Below are 22,178 nucleotides of genomic sequence, written 5' to 3'. Positions count from 1 at the left end.
GACAGTGACTATAATATTATGCTACTCTTTCATCAGTATTATTGATAAATTCTTTTGCTTTATTTAAAGACTCGTGATTGTTAAAATGTTAAAGGTTTTTTTTTTCCTTTTTCTTTTTTTTTCCTTTCCATTGGCATGATTTTGGCATATTTGTCATTAATCCATACAAATACGATCTCTTGATTCCCAGTACCAGTCACAGTTACTAGATGATCTTACAGCGTATAATGTATTTGTGCTTTCTAGACTTACATGAAGTTTTCAGAGCCATAGTGGGCCAAGTGCCATTTATTAAAAACTGAGAAAGCAAGGGTTAAAGTTAAGTGAATACCATAATTAAATGAAGATTGACATATAATTTAGTTTTAATGTGCACACTTTATGTTATTTGCTATATGTTTCATTGAAATAAGGTAAGAAGTTAATTTTAACTCTTGTTTTCTCCATTTTTAATGTATGGCGCTTGGCCCACTATGGCTCTGACCCCTTCATATAACCTATGATATATATTCAACTACTTGTAATTAATGTTTAGGTGAGGGGTTTGGACTTTTTCCATTGCTGGTTGTCACAATCAAAAATTAAGACACAACATTTCGAAGGGTGGTTCTCCCGTCATCTCCAGATCAGTCATACAGAATAGCTGTACGTAACGATCCCAACAGTAGGTTTTTTCCTTTCTATCCTTCTTTCCACCTGAAGACGAAGGGAGAACCACCCTTCGAAACGTTGTGTCTTAATTTTTGATTGTGACAACCAGCAATGGAAAAAGTCCAAACCCCTCACCTAAACATTAATGATCCACCATTGCTTTCCAACCCCTCATTTAGATCAATACTTGTAATTACTAAAAACATTATACTAGATTTAACACTTATTGTTGAAAATAAAACAGTAATAATCTTGATAAAACCCATTCCATTTACCATATATATATATATATATATGCCATTAATTAATTATATATAATATTAATTAATTATAATATATATATATATATATATATATATTGTATATATATTAATTTTATATATATATATATATATATATATATATAGCAGGTCTATCCAAGCACAATAAAAATTATATAAGCTTTTCAAGTCACTGTCAAATGGCACAGTTCGTCCTTTTTATGTGTATACAATTTACTTTTTTAATTGCATGTAACTTAAAACTTGCGCAAGATGCGAGTGGCATGTGCAGTGTTTCAAGTTGAATGGCTGTTTACATTGTGTAACTCAAGTTCTAGTGCACAACTCGACATTGCATGCAATTTAAGTTATACCATGAACAAGTACCATCACATTACATCTTTGTTGTAAAATAGTGGAAAAAATTAGTTTTTCAAAATCAGTTTTAAATATTATACTTAATTACTGTAGTAATATTGTATAAACATTATTTTATAAAAAAAAACCCTACTCTACAGAACAGTAGCTTTTTTTACAACATCTTGCAGCAAAACTTGAAAAAATAATTTGTCTGGGATAAAATCAGATCAGATCTTAATTCACTCTCTCTCTCTCTCTCTCTGTATTTTGTTGTTGTAAATTCTCATAGTTGTTATAAAATCATGGGGTATCTTTTCCAGCTCGACGACTGCTTGGATTGGATGTAGGTGTAGACATAATCTTAGAAGAAACTGGCAAGGAAGGTGGTGCTGGTCCTAGTTCTGGAATGCCTATTCGTCAGTCTCGCCGTATTGCTCAAATAAAAATTAAGGAGGAGGCAGAAAGGAGACAGATAGAAGAATTGACTCTATACGAATTAAAAGAACAGCAGCGTAGACGAAAACATGATGAGAAACATGAAGCCAAGGTAAAAATTCACATAATACTGGGTGTAATTTTCTCATTGATGAATATTTGGTTCCTTTAAAATAACTCAGATTATGGTCAGATTTATGTGAAAATCAGATATCAGTTGTAAACTGATGAAGTTTCATTAAATTTCTATTTCAGGAATCTAAGTCCGATAAGAGGAAGAGAAAGAAGAAAACTGTAAGTTGGATTTTGTATATAAACTTGGAAAATATAAATATATTCCAGAATCGTCTGTACAGTATAAAAAGTAATAAATATAATTTATTGCAGGCCGAAAGTGATGAAGATTATACAGCCGAAGAAGAAGTTGAGGAACCTGCTACTTCAAAGAAGAAGAAAAAGAAAAGGAAGAAGCGGAAGAAGAAATCTGGAAAAGGTTTCAATGATAATCCTTGGCAGTCAACATCTGGTTCCTCAAGGTAATTCATGATACACTTGAATGTCTGTATATGGAGACTTCAGTTTTGTATCTTTGTATGCCTTCTTTTTCTTTGTATTAAAGAGTTGACTCTGTTGAGAGTAATAATTGTGATAATAATATTGCACAGTAAGACTATTTATTTATTTTTTTGTTAAGTTTATTTATATAGACTTTAACATCTATGCTTACATCACGTGTCTAGTATCTTTGGGTATATCAATAGGCAGTTGATTATTGTTGAGTTTCAGTTTCTATTGTTGTGTGTTCTAGATGGCTTGTGTTCATGTACTAATTTAGATTTCTTTATGTTTACGATATTGGTGATTAAGATAGTGATGAATCGTTGTACCTTTGTGATTGAGGAAAGCCTAGAAAATCCATCAGATAGGCTGGCTACAGTGTTTGAACCTGGAACCTCTTGAATGCATGTCTCAGATGTGCCTGTCTGATCCACCTTCCTCTGTTCACTTGTTTATTTTGGTAGGTTCATAATGTTTTGATTAAGATAAAATTTTATCCAAGTCTTTGCATTGTAAATAATTCAGAGTGAAGGGGAAGTACTTATTTCGTGGGACTAATTACAATATGTGATGGTGGGATATTGACAGGAATGTTATATTTCCCATAAATTTTTTCTATTGCCTCTTTTTAATTGGGGATTCTTTTGTGTGTTATTTGACACATGATGCTTTACTGTCTTCCTAATTAAGACTATGCTAAATATTTTTTCACACTTTTAGAAAAACCACATCCATCTGAATTCAGAAACAGTGGGTGTAACAGAAATATGATAATTTATCATTAAAAATGATATATTGTCACGTAAAGTTTGTAACTAGTCATTAAAATAATAGATCAGATAACTGTAAGTAAGAAAAATAAAGAAGGTAAACGTGCGAATTCTAAATGAGACGGTTGAACAAGTGGACAGTTTCAAATACTTGACTTGTACTATAAGTGGTAACATGAACTGCTGCCAGGAAGTGAAAAGGAGGATAGCAGTGACAAAGGAAGCTTTTAATAGAAAAAGGAGCCTCTTCTGTGGACCTCTGGGAAAAGAAATAGGGAAGAGACTAGTGAAGTGCTTTGTGTGGAATGTCACATTGTATGGGGCAGAAATATGGACATTACGACGCATTGAAGAGAAATGACTAGAAGCATTTGAAATGTGGATATGTAGAAGAAAGGAGCATGTGAAATGGACAGACAAGATAAATGGAGCTGTGTTGAGAAGAGTGGGCAAAGAAAGAATAATACTTAAACTGATCAGGAAGAGAAAAAGGAATTGGTTGGGTCATTAGCTGTGAAAAAAACTGTCTCCTGAACGATGCACTGAAAGGAGTGGTGAATGAGAGAAGAGTTCGGGGCAGAAGAAGATATCAGATGATAAGACAACATTAAGATATATGAGTTGTATGCAGAGACTAAGAGGAAGGCAAAAAATAGGAAAGACTGTAGAGTGCTGGGTTTGCAGTAAAAGACCTGCTCTTGGGCAGAAAAGTATGAATGAATGAATGAATGAACGAAATAGAAGTATAGAGCCAGAAACAGACTTTGGACTACCTGAATTTTGTTTCTGGATCTGTACAAATTTGATCAACACAGAGTACTTAACCCCTTCAGGCCTGATGTACATTATAGTGTACATTGTTTCTTTTTTTATTTTATTTTTTTTTTGGAATGTCTTTGATACTATCTGTTCAGTCTACTAAAGGAAGCTCATCGTGGGCTTCACTTTGAAGATGAAGAGACCCTGAAAAATTCCGTGCGCCAATGGTTGAGGAAGGAGGATTGTGATTTTTCCTCTCTGGACCACATGCTCTTGTTTCAAGGTGGACGAAAACAGGAAAAAGATGGAGATTATGTTGAAAATTGACAAATTAATCGTGAATGTTGTGGCTGTTACACTATGTAAATTTCGTTTAATTTTCTTGTAAATTAAAAGAGAAAAGAAATAGGAGGCATTACATTGTGACTGCCCTTCATATTAGTACATATAGAGGAAATTTTTTCAGAAAATAAAACCTACATCCTTCCCCCCCCCCCCCCCCCAAAAGACTGCCTTATCATTGATATCACTCATGCATCTGGTTAGAGCATCAACAAAGCAGCAGAAGGAAGGATATTGAATTATATTTCTTTGAATAATTATGTAGATATCTGCAGTGGACTATAGTGGACTTTATGTTGTCAGCAAACAGCTGGATACATTAAGAAGATTGATTAAATTATGTAGATATATACTGTATAAACTTTAGTGTTTGGAAATTATAACACTAACTGGACTTAACAAAAACTTTGAGAAAGAAAATTGTATCTTACTGTGGTGATACACATGAGAGGGGGCTACAGAATGTAGGGTGCTGTAAAGGGGATGATGAATGTTGTCTCTTAGAGTTTTGTTTCAACACTACGAAAGATATTTGTATTATTGTGTTAAATGTGATAGAAAATATCTCAGTCATTAGTTTATGTTCAGAGTGTCTTGGATTATTTAGTTTGCATAATATTTTTCCAGTTCATCATTGGAGGAAGAAGAAGAAGAACAAGAACAGACAGAAGAAGAGGAAGAAGAGAGTAATTTGGTATTTAAATCAGACCACGAATTCTCACCAGAATCAGATTTAGAAAATGAAGCTAATGAGACACTGCCCACACGCAGAGCCAGGACTGCTCAGAAAGGTAAGCAACATTGACAGCAACCATTGGGAACAAATTAAATGTAAGAGATTTGATAATTTCAAGGGAAAAATTGTTCAGGGGCTGGGTATCGATCCCGGGATCCTTTGCTTAGCGCACGAATGCTCTACTGAGCTACCCAGGAACTACACCCGACACTGTCCCAATTTTTCCCTTTATATCCACACAACTCAAATGGGCTGACAAGGTGCCAGAAACCCAACTTTGAGTGCACACAAACTCTGTGTGACTTGAATTGTGGTTTTTTTTTGTTAACATACAGTGACGTATATATTATGCATGTCTGACTTTCAGGTAAAGCTATTTTTCCCTTGAAATTATTCAAGTCTGCTTTACAGGGAACTTTACCTGAAAGCCAGATTTGCATAAGTTCAAGAGATGTTCAGTGAAAGTACCAATCAGTGGCAGCTCCTGCATATTTCTTAAGAGGAGGAAAGAAGTTAACAGCACGAAATGACACCTTCTTGAATGAAACATGCTACAAATTAGCCTACGTGCATACATGTAAGATCAAGTAGTATTGGGGTTGGGCTTCCCTTCTGTATAGCAATAATCTGTTCTTGTAAACTGAGTTTCCTAAATTGTCCAAAATATATTATGTTTTCACTTCCATTCATTGTTGAATAATTGCGCAATTAACAATTACAAGGAAATTCACAATCTCGTAGCATTTTTCATGCACACTACAGCATCATACGTGTTGGAAGAGACTAGCTACTAACTCGTAACTGGAACCGTTTTATGGAAAAGGGAATGGGAAATAATCTGAAGAAAGCAAGAACACTGCACCCTCCCACGTAGTCTGTGTTGCCACATGTACATTTTACAAGTTCAGTATCACATGCTTTTGAAGAATGTCAGTTCTTGTAAAGTCATATTACCATTATTGTTCAAAGCTGCCGGTGGCCGATTAATTTTTTATGTTAAAAATAATGTAGTTTGGAGTACCTACTTTCAGTTTCACATATATTTGTACAAAGCTGACAACTTTGCTGTTGCCTTGTCTAGTAAACAATGAATAGAAGTGAATTTCAGGGGCCAACGGTAAGTAACTATAACGTCATTGGGGCCAACTATGTAGAACTACTTCCTCTTTGTTTTACATAAACCCGACTTTAACTTTCAAATATCCACGAAAGTTTCAAACCATGAATAGTAGCCTATATAAAGTGCAATGAATAATATTTTTGATTTATATTTAAAAAAAAGTTTAAATGGTGTCTTTCATAGCGTTGTGTTAAAACTGTTTTTATTGTGTCTCCTCCTAGATGTGTTGTAGTCTGGTTAAATGCAACATCATTAGGTGGCAGCGGTAGCGAGCTTGCTGCACGATCAGTCGGTTTCTATTTCCTGCCCATGCGCTGATTCAGGGGAGGATCTCCTCCCTCTCCGTTCATTTACTTGCTTTAAAACTCTGCTTCTTTCTCTGGCCGCTAGTGCACTGTTGTCTATGTGTGTTAACTGCAGTAGAGGAGGAATGGAGTGCCTTTCCTCCACATAGACAATCTCTCATCTTTCTCACAGTTTTCTACAGCACATGAGCGCGCATCGTTTAAAACTCGATCAACCGAGTTTTTCTTATAGCTGTGGACTTAAAAATTATCGAATCTTCCTCGAATTTCAAGGCACATATTTTATTTGGTATTTACTTTCAAAAGAAGAAAATGTGAGGAGGACGTTCCTTCCTTCCCTCCCCCGAGGGACCACCATTGGTACCAATCACAAGAAAGTCTATTTATGTGAGTGAAGATCTTGCTTTGACTTGAAATCTATTTCTTTCTGTCTTCTTTTCCATTTTTTATGTCATGTAGAACATTCACTGAAAACAAAGTTCATGCTAACTTCCTAATGTGGCAATACTGACGTCCCGAACAAAATTAAATAAACATAAAAACTGTGTGGATTTTCTTTATTAAAACACATCACACAACACAAATAATACATTAATTTTAGATTCAAATATTCACTGAAGATGAAAGTTCGTGCGAACTTCCTAATGTGGCAAAATTGACGACCCAAATTGTGGCAATATGGCAGATTCAAAAAATTTTTTCACTCAGCCAAAAGTGCCATTGTTTTGGTATTGCCAGTTATTTGGGTGCCGGTTACGAGGGATTTTACTGTATCTAGCTAAAGTCATTTAATAACTATTTCCTTTTAAAAACTCGAATTGTGTAGCCATACTGTATTTTATTTAACAAAGTTTTTAACTGCTGAGGTTATGGAATGTTTAATATTCAACATGGCTAAGAAATTGCCAATTGCCTTGAATCCTCTATTAGGGGATAGGATTATTTTATGTGTAATAAAATAAATGTACTACATGATACTCGAACCTTTTCATTCCTCCTGGAGAAAGCCATGTGCTGAACTGGGTTTGAAGCTATGAACATTGGACATAACAGCTAACATGTTAATCACTAGACTGCCAAGGAGAACTGCCCCATTTGACTTGTAGAATAAATTGTAAGATTGAGGTTAGGCTCCTGTCTTAAGGCTGGTTCACAATAACCCGGGTACGAGAACCAGAATGAAAACGAGAAGCAGAGGACGTGAATATGAAAATTTTTGATTCACAATAAACCGAGAACATAGACGACTATGCATATCGATATGTATGTCAATAACGATATGTAAAGTCGATATTACGCATTCTGATGTAATTGTGTATAATTGACCAATGGCGTTCTCTCATGAGTACAAGGCAGCCAATATAAACACAAGTTAACCAACTTCGAAATTTCAACTGAAACATTTCATTAGGGACAGTACTATAAATATGCCCATGCATCTTTATTATCACAACCTATTTTAAGTCTACCATAACGTAAAATAATTAGAGAAGAAACATTTGTAATAGAACAAAAATTAACACAACAGTAGTTATTGGATTGAAGCATGAATATGTAGTGTGTAATACAACCAATACAGTAATAAAATATGATTCACTTCCGATCGGTGTTCAAAGACACAGCTATTGAAAGCCACGTATTCTCCTTCATTTTCTCATCTTTATACGAGGCGCTCTGCTTATCGTAAATGTGAGGATTTTCCTCAACACTCAATATTAGAATCTCATCAAATAAAACTTGCTCCATGATGCACAGCACAGAACAAAATAATGCATAGGTTATGTCACGGTCTTCTTGCTACAAAATATACGACGACAAAATAGCTTTTAGATGGCATTAGAATGAATCTAGTGGGCTGTGATCGGAAACGTGAACGCCAAAGTTGAAACTTGGCCAACTCTCCGTTCCCGATCCCGGGCTCCGGCAAGCTTTGCGTTAATTGTGAATGCTCACATTTAAATGTACACATTTTAACAATTTTACTGTTTTCGTTTTCATTCCGATTCTCGTTTCCGGTTTATTGTGAACCAGCCTTTCCTTATACCTGTCTTGAGATGGTCTAATGTTTTCAGGTGACATTAGGGTGACTTCTCTACTGTTTATTTGCTTCAGATAATTTTTTTTTGTTCAGAAGTTAAGAATGAGAATTCATATAATGAAGTTACTGAAAGTAGAGAGAACGTTTGTGCATAAGATCTACTTGAGAGATGAAGATCACTTTTTTCTTTCAACTTGAAAATGCTATTTTTAATTTTATCTCCTTAGAATCTGATGGCGAGGAAGTAGCAGATGAACATGCTTGCCAAAAGTGTGGCAAAAGTGACCATCCTGAGTGGATCCTGCTTTGTGACAAATGTGATTCTGGTTGGCATGGATCGTGTTTGCGCCCAGCATTACTTGTCATTCCAGAAGGAGATTGGTTCTGCCCTCCTTGTGAACATGTGAGTACTCAGTTTGCTTTAAATATTTTGCGATCAAGTTTGTAACAGTTGCCTTCTCTCCCTTCTTACTTACTTACTTACTTACCGGCTTTTAAGGAACCCGGAGGTTCATTGCCGCCCTCACATAAGCCCGCCATTGGTCCCTATCCTGAGCAAGATTAATCCAGTCTCTACCATCATATCCCACCTCCATCAAATCCATTTTAATATTATCTTCCCATCTACGTCTCGACCTCCCCAAAGGTCTTTCTCCCTCCAGCCTCCCAACTAACACTCTATATTCATTTCTGGATTCGCCCATACGTGCTACATGTCCTGCCCATCTCAAACGTCTGGATTTTATGTTCCTAATTATGTCAGGTGAAGTATACAATGCGTGCAGCTCTGCGTTGTGTAACTTTCTCCATTCTCCTGTAACTTCATCCCTCTTAGCCCCAAATATTTTTCTAAGAACCTTATTCTCAAACACCCTTAATCTCTGTTCCTCTCTCAAAGTGAGAGTCCAAGTTTCACAACCATACAGAACAACCGGTAAGATAACTGTTTTATAAATTCTAACTTTCAGACTTTTTGACAGAAGACTAGATGACAAAAGCTTCTCAACCGAATAATAACAGGCATTTCCCATATTTAGTCTGCGTTTAATTTCCTCCCGAGTGTCATTTATATTTGTTACTGTTGCTTCAAGATATTTGAATTTTTCCACCTCTTCGAAGGATAAATCTCCAATTTTTATAGTTCCATTTCGTACAATATTCTGATCACGAGACATAATCATATACTTAGTCTTTTCGGGATTTACTTCCAACCCTATCGCTTTACTTGCTTCAACTAGAATTTCCGCGTTTTCCCTAATCATTTGTAGATTTTCTCCTTACATATTCACGTCATCCGCATAGACAAGCAGCTGATGTAACCCGTTCAATTCCAAACCCTCTGTGTTATCCTGAACTTTCCTAATGGCGTATTCTAGAGCAAAGTTAAAAAGTAAAGGTGATAGTGCATCTCCCTGCTTTAGCCCGCAGTGAATTGGAAAAGCATCAGATAGAAACTGGCCTATACAGACTCTGCTATAAGTTTCACTGAGACACATTTTAATTAATCGAACTAGTTTCTTGGGAATACCAAATTCAATAATAATATTAAATAAAACTTCTCTCTTAACTGAGTCATACACCTTTTTTAAATCTATGAATAACTGTTGTACTGTACCCTTATACTCCAATTTTTTCTCCAATATCTGTCGAATACAAAAAATCTTATCAATATTCGATCTATTACGCCTAAAACCACACTGATGATCCCCAATAATTTCATCTACATATGGAGTAAATCTTCTCAAAAGGATATTCGACAAAGTTTTGTATGACGTCAACAAAATAAATAGAATAAATTGTAAGATTGAGGTTAGGCTCCTGTCTTATTTATACCTGTCTTGAGGTGGTCTCCCTTCTATTATACTTATCCTGCGTTTTTCTCACCTGGTGTGGAAAATTTCATATTTCAATTTGGGGAACCTGTTGTTTTAATTATTCCATATGGTAGCATGATCACAGGAGAATGAGGAGAAATTTGCTTGTGTGGAATATGAATAACACAGTTGGAGGTGAGCATCTGTAAAACGGGTAAGAAGGGACGAAACATGTTTAATAAAAGTTAAAAAGTGGTAGATACAGTTCATTTTAATGTAGTCCAAGAAGTGTGGGTTTAAAATATGTAAGAAGTCTGTAATTTTTAGAAGTTGTTACTCAGCATCACCCATGAGCTTCTGTGGTCTTGAGCAATTTTGTCCCGTAGTTGAAAATATATAGCAGTAGATACCAGTTAGCCTGGCACTTGGATTTTTTTGCATATATGTCTTCTACCTTCCCAGTATAAATTTGTTTTAGGGATGAAATGAAGTCAAGGCAGAACATTTGGTTAGACTGGGGTTCTCTATCTTTTGAAGATTGTAACCACTTCCCACATGTAATACTAAGTGAGTGAGCACCATGAAATCTAATAGGTTTAATAGGCCTATATGAATACATAAATACAAGTAAAATATATAGGTAAATAAACATATAAATAAAAAAAATAAATAAATTTTTTAAATGCTCACAAGAGTTATGATTTTCTTGAACTTGAATGTTACTCAAAATTTCAGTGATGCCCAAGAAGAAGTCGCTTGTAGCTACAAGTCCTGCAGATGTGAAATAATTAATTGTGATCGTGCTTTTGTTCTCGAGGTATTTCATAAGTGAGAAAGGTATTTTCGCCTAGATAGGTTGTTCTGGAGATAGCCAGACATTTCAGAGAAACACTCCGCAGTATTTATAGTGAGGGTCACATAAGAATAGTTCCTAAACAGCAAATATTGCTGTCTTGTCAGTGTTGCCAACTGTTACCAGATATCACATGATCCTTCGTACCAAATGACTTATTTACTTACTGTACTTTATGTTGGAAGCTTATTCTAAATAATTAAAATAATTTGTAACATATTTTCGTAGGCAACTATACGAGAAAGGGATCAACATGTCAAGTATTTTGTCTGGCAATATGAGATTTATTGGTTTGACTAAACAATTGATTCACGAGACCTAACTTAAAAACGTATTTTGTTTGACCGCATGAAATTATTAGTACTAACTCCGAAAACTTGCCTGACTATAATCTTGAATTATAACCACAATGCAACACATAAAATAACTATTATATATTAATATTAATACTGATATTAATTAATTATTAGTATGTTCAAATTTCGCTACCTTCCAGTAACAGACTCAGAAATCTAGTACAATTTTAATTTCATGGAACTTCAGTACCGACAAATTAATATTGTCGATATTTGTCTCAGCTGCCAACATACTAGTTACAAAATCACTACCATTTGTGGTATTTGTCAGTATCGAAATTCGAAACGAAGTTGGCAAAAGAAAATTCAACCTGCAAACTAGAAAATCATCACAATCTACTAGCTTATGTAGTTAGGTTTCACCCTTAGGGTATGAAGTAAGCTGACCCGGACTATAGTCTTTTTGTATCTTCTGTCTTCCCCCCTCCCCCAAGGCTATGAATTTCTGATTTTAAAACAAATATTTCAACGCGAAGGAGGATTGGAGATCTAGCAACTGAAGTTCTGTATGAGCAGCCATATTATTTTCTTGAATGATCGTGATTTTTCTGATTAAGTCCAACTGAATTGAAAGAAGTTATACACCATGAAATACGAAAAGGCCTATCAAGTCTCTAACATATTATAACGGATGGATAGAAACACTATTTCTTCCAGTTCGTACAACAAAGTTTGAATTGAAAAAAAAAAAAAACCTCAGGAGCATTCGTGCTCATGAGCACTTTTTTACTCCCATGATGACAGCACCAAATGTCATTAAAGGAGCACGCAAGCACCAGGTTGAGAACGTTTGGATTAGACGGTCTCTGTTTGCTACACATTTTCTGCTGCATCTGTTTTTGTTGTGTTTATGTAATTTTGAGTAAGAAGTATCACTTTCAAGAAGTTATTCCATTTTAATTTTTAAGAATATAAATGATTGTGTACTACAGCTAAGGAGTCTCTTAAGATTTGTAGCCCAGTGTCCTCGAAATGGTAACTCTTTAGGCTGAAACAGTTGAAAAAATCAATTCAAAATCTTTTAATAAAATTGTTCCTTTTGCACCAAAAAGTAACCCAATCATTTTCCAATTCTCGAAGTTGTATCTGTGTGAAAAGTATGCACAACAAGGATCGTAATAACTTTTTTTCTTTGTTAATATGCCATTAGGAAAGTTCAGGATAACAGGCAGGGTTTGGAATTAAATGGGTTACATCAGCTTCTTGTCTATGCGGATGACGTGAATATGTTAGGAGAAAATACACAAACGATTAGGGAAAACACGGAAATTTTACTTGAAGCAAGTAAAGCGATCGGTTTGGAAGTAAATCCAGAAAAGACAAAGTATATGATTATGTCTCGTGACCAGAATATTGTACGAAATGGAAATATAAAAATTGGAGATTTATCCTTCGAAGAGGTGGAAAAATTCAAATATCTTGGAGCAACAGTAACAAATATAAATGACACTCGGGAGGAAATTAAACGCAGAATAAATAAGGGAAATGCGTGTTATTATTCAGTTGAGAAGCTCTTATCATCCAGTCTGCTGTCCAAAAATCTGAAAGTTAGAATTTATAAAACAGTTATATTACCGGTTCTTCTGTATGGCTGTGAAACTTGGACTCTCAGTCTGGGAGAAGAACATAGGTTAAGGATGTTTGAGAATAAGGTGCTTAGGAAAATATTTGGGGCTAAGCGGGATGAAGTTACAGGAGAATGGAGAAAGTTACACAACACAGAACTGCATGCATTGTATTGTTCACCTGACATAATTAGGAACATTAAATCCAGACGTTTGAGATGGGTAGGGCATATAGCACGTATGGGCGAATATAGAGTGTTAGTTGGGAGACCGAGGGAAAAAGACCTTTAGGGAAGCCGAGACGTAGATGGGAGGATAATATTAAAATGGATTTGAGGGAGGTGGGGTATGATGATAGAGACTGGATTAATCTTGCACAGGATAGGGACCAATGGCGGGCTTATGTGAGGGCAGCAATGAACCTTCGGGTTGCTTAAAAGCCAATTGTAAGTAAGTATCTTTTTGTTATAACATTAAAAAACACATATATGGTGACAGAAGAGCACATTCAAATAATGAACACACTCATATAAAATTTTAGAAATCCTTCAGAAAACAAATGCTTAAAAAAGAAATCTATAAATTTATGGTGAGTAAGTAATAACTTCTGAGTCAATGTAAAATCTGTTAATATACTTTCCTGCAATCTACAATTTTTAAAATATATTTTTCTTTGTAGGCTTCTCTCTTAACAAATCTTCAAGAAAATTTGAAGGAGTATGATCGAGCCTTGAAGCGCCGTGAAAATGAAGAACTACGACGCAAGAGGCTTGCATATGTGGGTATAAGCCTGGACAATGTTCTTCCAAATAGGGAAAAAGAAGCAGCTGCCAGTGGTAAGTTTTATTTATTTATGTATTTAATTGATATTGCTTATATAGGAAACTAATTGCTGAAATCAAATGAGGCACTCGGAAATATATGAGCATATATTGTAATACAAGTGTATGTGAAACTGATTCCGAATTAATAAAACTAATTTTTAATAGTATTAGCATAGAGGGGAAAAAAATCTGATCATTATTTTACAGAAAAGAGTAGTTAACATGATCTGTGTAGTATTACTCTAGATGCAATACGTAGCCAAGTGTAAATCCAAGTCAATATGGTGTGTGTTATTAGAATATAGTGATATTGTTGAGAGGAAAGAGATTCATAAGTGTAGTTAAGCTAAGTGCTTACAAAGAGTAAGATATATTGAGTTATTATGTGTAAGCCTAGATCATATATAAAACAGATTGACCAAGCTTATATTAAATTTAGACGCAACTGGAAAATAACGGACGCTATGCGTCGCTAGTGTCGAGAAATGAGCTTGCAATAACCAACACTAGATGGCAGAGTACCTGAAAAGTAAATAGAGTAATACGACTGTGGGATGACTTTTTTACGTCATGCCACCTCCAAATTTCTTTCTCATTGTAATGTGAGGTTATGTTACTTTGATGTGTTGCTAAATTGTAGCATACAGAAGCTTGTTTTACCCAAATTCATAAACACACATAGATGACATTTTGGTACATGGTTGATATAATGTTGTATGCGTTCAATATATAATCTATCATCATTTGATGTACGATATCTAATTATTTTTAATTTTCAGTATACAATACCTCACTAGCAACAATTATCACAAAATACTAAAAAGAGTAGATTTGTCTGCGTTTGTTGAATGCACATCATGATGCTCACGAAAAGGCACTAATTTATTTTGTGTGCACAAGATTACAATTTTTGAATATGAAGGAAAAGCAGGTATCCCTTTTCTGAAATTTATCCGAAAGGGGAAGAATTACAACTCCCTCCCCCCCAAAAATGTTTCCTCTTTGCTAGGCCTATATGTTTTCATTTTACAGGTGTATTATATGATGCGATATGGAAGCAGATAAATAATAACTGTACGTTTCTCGTCCACATTAAATTCAACGTGTTCTTAACGTAGGCCTGATATATTGCTTCATGTAGGCTACACAGCTGGCAATGTTCTTTTTACGAATAAGCGGTCGTACTAATAATTTTCTTTTCATCTGAACTATTGCTAGAATATGCGTTTGTGTTTTTATTTGCTCTGTATGTTGTTAAATAACTACTGAACATCGTCTTTGGTTAACAAATTGTTCTAGTATTCGTTTCATATCAGTCTTACTGTATTGAATTATGTCCATAACATGGGCGAGATATTATCAGGCTGGAAAATTCGCTCTGAATGCATTTTTTTTACACAATTTTTAATTTTCAGCAGATTTACGATACCCTGTGCGGTTTCTCTGCCAATGCAGAGTTAATTGCAATATACGGTAATTCTGTTATTTTCCTGACACTTTATTATCCGTTCTCATAAACGTACTGATTTAGAATCTTTACCCTACTGTAGGTATTTTGCTCTCTACAAATCTTCGTTAGTCAAATGAAATAGTCTATAATAGTTGTTTGTAACGAATTAGTAGACAACCTCAATCCCTCCTGACCGCCTCCCTTACGAATTTCTTTCTCACTTTAATCAAATTTCATTTATACTGGTCCTTAAATTACTTAAACTAGTGCTGAGGTAGTTACGGTGATTTCTGAAGTGAAAATCGTTCAATTTATAAGGATGAAATCAAAAATAATTTTTGTAGCCTTTCCTTGTCCTTAATTGGAAATTTGAGTAACTTCATATTACGACAATATTTCTTCCTTCTTCTGCAGTTAACATAATCGCAGATGGACATTTCTAAATGAAGTTTGTTACACAGAAACCTTTGAGACAATATTGACACTTGAAGTTCTTTATATATATATATATATATATATATATATATATATATAGATATAGTTCATCTATAAGAGTTAAACTAGCGCTGAGGTAGTTTCCTTCATACTCAGCTTCTTCACCTTGCATACATGAGCCACTAACAGGTTAGGTTTGGTCAGTGCTGTCATGGTAATTTTTTTCTTGGCCATGCACCCCACCCCTTGTTTTCTCCCTTGAAATATATTTCACTCTCCTCTTTCTATCTCTCCAATTGTCATTTAATTATTATTTTTTTAATATTAAAGAAGAAGTAAAATTGCTTTGCTTTACAATTTAATTGTACAAGTTTGATTTAAAGAATACACCATGTAGCACCACCATTGATGCACACTTGTCTCAATGAATCTTGGAGTGTATATTTGCAGCACTTCTTGTTTTTCAACCATTATTTTATATAATTCTGGATTCCAGTGCTGAAGAGGTGGATAATTTTTGTTTATGAACATCAAACAAAATACCGGTAGATACAGTAGGAACAGCAAGAGATGATAAGATCTGTATAGAACTCCACATACAAAACTTAGGCACCCATATGCCGTATGGCTCCTTACAGACAAAATTTTCATTTCCCCATACAATTAATTAAAAAAAATTGTAGGTTCCATACAATATATGGCCTTGTGTGGCCTCCATGACAGCACTGGGGTCAGTTAGTTTAGGCACTTTTACAATATATGATCTAGGCTTGCATATACAATCAACTGCATCTCCACAAAAAAATTCCTTATAAATTGAACGGTTTTCACTTCAGAAATCACAGGAACCACTTCAGTGCTACTTTCACCCAGATAAGTAGTTAGCAGTTAATCATTTCAAAGGTCTTGTTATATTATGAAATTGCATCACACAATGCTGCCAAAATAAATGTTCCCAGTGTTAAAATTACAGAGTGTAAATTTCGCTTAGGACAGTTTTGCTCTGGAAAATTAAAGGAAACAAACAGTATATCAAACAGCAGCTGAGACACAAAGCACCTGAAATTCGAAAATGGTTAAAAATTTTTATATTTAGTTCTTTCTTATTTACCAGCAACAGAAGTACCGGTATCAGATTTTTTGCAGAGCTAATATCAGAGGCCCCTCCTATTAGAGAATGTTTTGAATATTATTATATTCTGGAAAACTACATTGGCACATCAACCTCTCCTCCCCCCGCCTGAATTCTGGGCTGAAGCACGAAAATTTCGAAATGTACAAACTACAGATGCGGCAGAATGTTACCACAATGGTCTTCAGCAAGAATTTTGTAAGACATATCCAAATATCTTCATGGTCATTATATGTATTGAAGTAAAACATATACTACATGTGAAGTACCTACTAAAATGAGAGAAATAGAAATGGGAAGCACAATAAAATAAAAGTGGAATGGACAAACACTAAGAAACTATTCATCTTGAATCAGTATGAACAATAGGACACTTTTTTTTTTTTGGTGCCAGTGGTATAGAATATGAAATTAAGTTGCATCAATAAGTTTTTCGAGTTTAGCATTACTTTAAGTATTTATTGTCCTCCTGTTGGAAAGATGGAATTACTTTGTTTGAAGCTTGATTAAATTTTATTGTACCTTAACTCAAATTTGTAAGGTACAATAAAATTCAAAATAATAACTGCAGGCCATTTTAAAATAAATCTGTTGGATGTACCTGAATTATTTCTTAATTTATTAGGACCATAAAGGTATTGTTACAAGCGATAGATTGAATCATTTTTATCTTAATAATTTAATGTAGGATGATTATTTCGGGAATTGTTATGCTCTAAATTGTGAGGATATTTTAATACTTTTTTAAAATATAAATTTGGAATATGTTTCCAGTTAGTAAAGAGTAATTCAGAGAGACAGAGGTCTCAAGCACATTTATTGACACATGCCAGAATTATTAAATATGAAAAAAAGAGTTCTTGCACTAACATACTGTTTATAAAGTAACCAAATCTTAAGAAATACAATATATGTAATGATATTGTATATAAAGGCATAGAAGTGAATATAAATCTGTTTTAAGGAATTCCTATTTAATATTTCTGCTATAGGAACATTACAAAATAAATACAACGCAGCATGGAAGCTAATTCAACTCTTTTTATCGAGTATTGTTGATGAGATGTGTTATGAAGATAGACCGAATCATTCAATATAAATGTATAAATAGGACGAATAATAGATTAATTTCAATGTATGTAGTATCAAAACTGAAAGCGGTAACTAGTCTATGAATGATGTCTTAACAAGTATAAATAAAATGGACTCTTGACAATAGACACACATTTGGCTTCAGTAATAACTAGGACTTCAAGGAATTTATGGTAGCTCACCTGTCAGGCAAAACTCTGAATAGTCAGCATTGTCGAACTATAGAAGCGCGATTAAAAAGTATTTTTTCCCCACCCATTACATATGATTGCTTTTTTCAAGTCCCGGTAATAACATTATTAAATTAATTATCCTACATATTTGGGTGGTGCCTTTCTTTGTTTCTGACATAATTTATGAGAGTTTCTCTTTTACACTTCAATAGAGAAATACAACTTTCAGTGGACAATGAACGTGTAACTCTAATGGAACTCTAAGAACCACAGCATTAATGTTTTCTTCTTTTCTTTCATGCCCTTTAGTTTTTGTTGCAGATAACATCATACTATTGGATAATTATAAATGCACCTTTCTAATAAAATTGGCATATATTTCACTGGTCTCAGAAGTAAAATTAAATGTATAATAGCTTCTCGGTGCAAAATATTTACTGAAAATTATTGCAGGATTTGAATAGAAATGCCACTTCTCAGGCAAGGTTATTCGTGGATGGCTGTATAATATATAGAAAAAATTAGTGATAAATCTCATATCACCGCCTTGCAAAACTAGCTTGACGTTATTGAAAACTGGACTACAACAAATAAAATTAAAATCAATGTGAGCAAAAGTAAATCAATATGTATCCTTCTGTAAAACGCAAAATTAAATTCGTCTCATATACCAATTAAATGGATCACCAGTGTCACAAGTAAACACTTAGGTACTGTATATATTTTAGTAACAAACTGGTTGAAATAAGTCACTAATATTACAAGGATAGCCTGGAAAGCACTAACTTACATTTCTTTATGCGTATTCTTAAGAAAGCTAACCGAAAGTCAAAAGAATTAATGTACATAACCCATGTTCGGTCCACTGCTGTGGAGTAATGGTAGGCACATCTGGCCATGAAATGAGTGGGCCCGGGTTCAAATCCTGATTGGGGCAAGTTACCTGGTTGAGGTTTTTCCGAGGTTTTCCCCAATTGTAAGGCGAATGTCATGTAATCTATGGCAAATCCTCAACCTCATCTCGCCAAATATCATTTCACTATCACCAATCCCATCGAGGCTAAATAACCTAGTAGTTGATACAACATCGTTAAATAATCAATTTAAAAAAAAGACGTCAGATAAGCAGAGGAAGTTACAAAAGCTTGTGGTGGCGAATTTAAAGTTTCCGTGATGTTCAAGAAAGGAAAGTACTACAAATGGGAGGAAAAGTGGTGTATTCATCACATGATATTACACAGGAGATATCACCACATATGGTTGTAAATAACCAAGGACATTTTAAATCTGAATGTGTATTTTAGTGTAATGAAGTGTTGCTTTGTATAATAAGAACTGTAGGCACTGTGTATAAATCTCGATATGCATCTGAAAAAAATAGTAATCAACTTGGCAGAAATGTTCGTGTGTCACAATATAATTCGTAATATTTTATTTGTTAATGGCACTGTTTTTTTTTTTTTTCATTAAAGTATGTCAGCAGTTACATGTACTACACAAGTGTCTTAATTCTTTGGAAAACAACTATTTATGTCTTTTGGCACAATAATATGAACATTTTCCATTTTGATAATAAATTAAGTGGCAAGAAAATGTTCGTCACACCATATAATATTTCATATTTTTTACATGATTAATTATTCCTTTTCATTAAGATTTTCTGTTTATATTTTGGAATGCTTATGTTAAAAGACAGTGATGTCTCTTTCATAAACTCTTAAGTATTTAATTAAATATCCTGTGAAGATCATAGTTACTTCGAAAATGTTATGTGTGTCACTATAGAATGACCATCAGTATTGTTAGTATTGTTACAAATTACAAAACCTGAAACTGTTGGAATGGGATCAGGAGTAGTGACAAAAAAATGTAATGTTGTAGGCCTACATCAACATGACTATTTTAATTCAGTGTCTAATAAGGTGTGAAGGCCTTTTGAGGTAAACAGTATTGAAAATGTGAGGGAAGGGGTATTTCTTGGTAATGGATTAGGCCTGTATATTTTATAATATTATTAACTATATATTGTTAAAGTACCTAGTAAATATCGTAATATGTATATTATATAATACTGTAAATGAGACATCACAGGCTGCAAACTAGATTATTCTTGTTTTTGTATAATTATACGAACATGTATGAAATAAACAAGACTACTATTGCTTAGGTTGGGATAGTATTACTTATATATTGTAATCAGGCTATATGCACAAATTTTCTAATATACTACTATCATAACTAAATAGGCAATGTTAACATTAATTTTCATACGTTTTTGTGGTTCAAGTTAAAATAATTCAAAGTAAAGTATAACGAAACTCCGACAACATTATAATTATGAACGTCAAATTCTCTTATTTTATTTATTTTTCAGTGTTTGGTCCCTTATTTCCCATTGTTCTTTGGATTTATCATTAGTAAAATATCAATTAACGGATAAATTATGTTATACACTCAGTTGATAATATAAATAATATTCACGACAAATATATAAAAACAGAAGAGATAACGAATCATAATTTAGCCGACGGATAACTTTATAACATGGTCTACATATTCTATATTCTATATAGGTAGATTGGCTTTGCGCCGAGAGACTGTATTGTATTCTATTCAATGCAAAGGCGCACTTTATCTTATCTCTTCGCTTCGCCCACGTGACAACTATATTTAGCTGCATCGTTCCGAACTTTCCAAGGTCATATAGGCCAATAATATTTATCCATGGTCATCAGTTGTCGACAGTACATACGAGATAATCTCGTAAGCAAGAAATAATCGATTTAGACCGACCAGACCGGTTCAGAGTTCGTGTCTCGTGATGGTGTTTGGTCATTGTGCCATCTGTTAACGATTATTGAACTACATCAAGCCGGCCTCCAACTGCTAACTCGAAAGTCTATATAAAGGAGTTATCTGTTAGTATATATGATCTAGGGTGTAAGTTAGCATTTGAAATACATATTATTAATGACTTCATTCAAATTATTATCCTTGTTGAACATGGATCTGACCATTGCGTAATTATGTTATGTGGGTCTTGTCCCAACACACGATGACCATTGTGCAATGTATGTGTTTCTTTCACTACTCATTTCACCCTGAATAACTCATTTAGAAAGTTTCAGTGTGAGAAGTATCACAGTATCCAAGAGCGTTTTTATATTTTGATTTTGAAAAAAAAAATGCAAATGAAACAGATTGATACTTGTTTTCTTTGTTACTGATAGAATCTCAGATTTGCCCACAATTCATTGCAGCTTCACCTCCCATGATGAGCAAGGTCGTCAGGAATATTTTCGAGTCAGTTTTGTACAAGAAATAACATTATGCTGTTCCTTTGCTCAGACTACTGACCACTCTTTGTATAACAACATTCAGAATTCACATGTATATGAACATTTCAAGTCTCAATTGACTTAACATATTGACTGAGTATGTTGAAGTTAACACTTTTAACATGTTGGCGTGTTTTCCAGCAGCAATGGAAAACATGTCAAGTCAATTAATTTGCTCGTGCAGCGTCGGTACAGTTCAGCAAAGTTCGTACAGTTTCCATAGCAACAACTAACTTCTGATCTTGTGGCACGTATCTTGATCATTTTTATACTATGCTGTCCTTCGTGTGGGCTGTAAGTTCGAAGTAATGGAGTGGACAAAAGAAAATATGTTAGAATAAAATCAATGCACTTATGGAAAGGTCTTGTTTGTAGGATGTGTCTGCAAAAGAATACAGAGACAAAACAAAGAAGGACGACTGTTTTAGAGAACTGGATTTATATTATTTAACTGTTCTCGAGAATACAATAGAGAGTTTTCATACTCTCATCGTACGCCAAACGTTAATGCTATGTTGATGTCAGTAATGGTCGTATTTGGTGATGTGTGTCAACGTTCCTAAAACTTTGGAAAAAATAATTATACCATATTACCCGCTCCTTTAACATCTATCACATCGTAGGTCCTATGATAATCAATCATGCTGTAATTTTTTAAATTGAGATGAAATGGCTGCTCTTAAATTATGTCTTTCTTTGATGTAACAGTATTTTTGCGGCACTATATGAAAATCGTGTTCTGACATTCTCAGCAAGTTTTTTAATCCAAATCGATCTTCAACTTTAAGCTCGTTTAGAATGTCTTCTGCATA

General features: G+C 34.2%; 1 protein-coding gene across 1 annotated transcript in view; it reads left to right on the top strand.

Moving 5' to 3' along the window:
• The window catches only part of LOC138716306 (microtubule-associated protein futsch), an 84,895-nt gene that overhangs the window by 39,242 nt on the left and 23,475 nt on the right, over positions 1-22,178 (top strand). Inside the window, exons 5-10 of the mRNA XM_069849242.1 lie at positions 1,592-1,818; positions 1,962-2,000; positions 2,094-2,242; positions 4,763-4,926; positions 8,562-8,737; positions 13,602-13,758. Of these exons, the coding sequence (XP_069705343.1) occupies positions 1,592-1,818; positions 1,962-2,000; positions 2,094-2,242; positions 4,763-4,926; positions 8,562-8,737; positions 13,602-13,758 (912 nt within the window). The remainder of the gene's footprint in view (positions 1-1,591; positions 1,819-1,961; positions 2,001-2,093; positions 2,243-4,762; positions 4,927-8,561; positions 8,738-13,601; positions 13,759-22,178) is intronic.

This window comes from Periplaneta americana, chromosome 16, assembly GCF_040183065.1.
Source record: "Periplaneta americana isolate PAMFEO1 chromosome 16, P.americana_PAMFEO1_priV1, whole genome shotgun sequence".
Taxonomy (NCBI): Eukaryota; Metazoa; Arthropoda; class Insecta; order Blattodea; family Blattidae; genus Periplaneta; species Periplaneta americana.
Note: the sequence above shows the minus strand (reverse complement) of the source record. Positions and strands in the feature narration are given on the sequence as shown.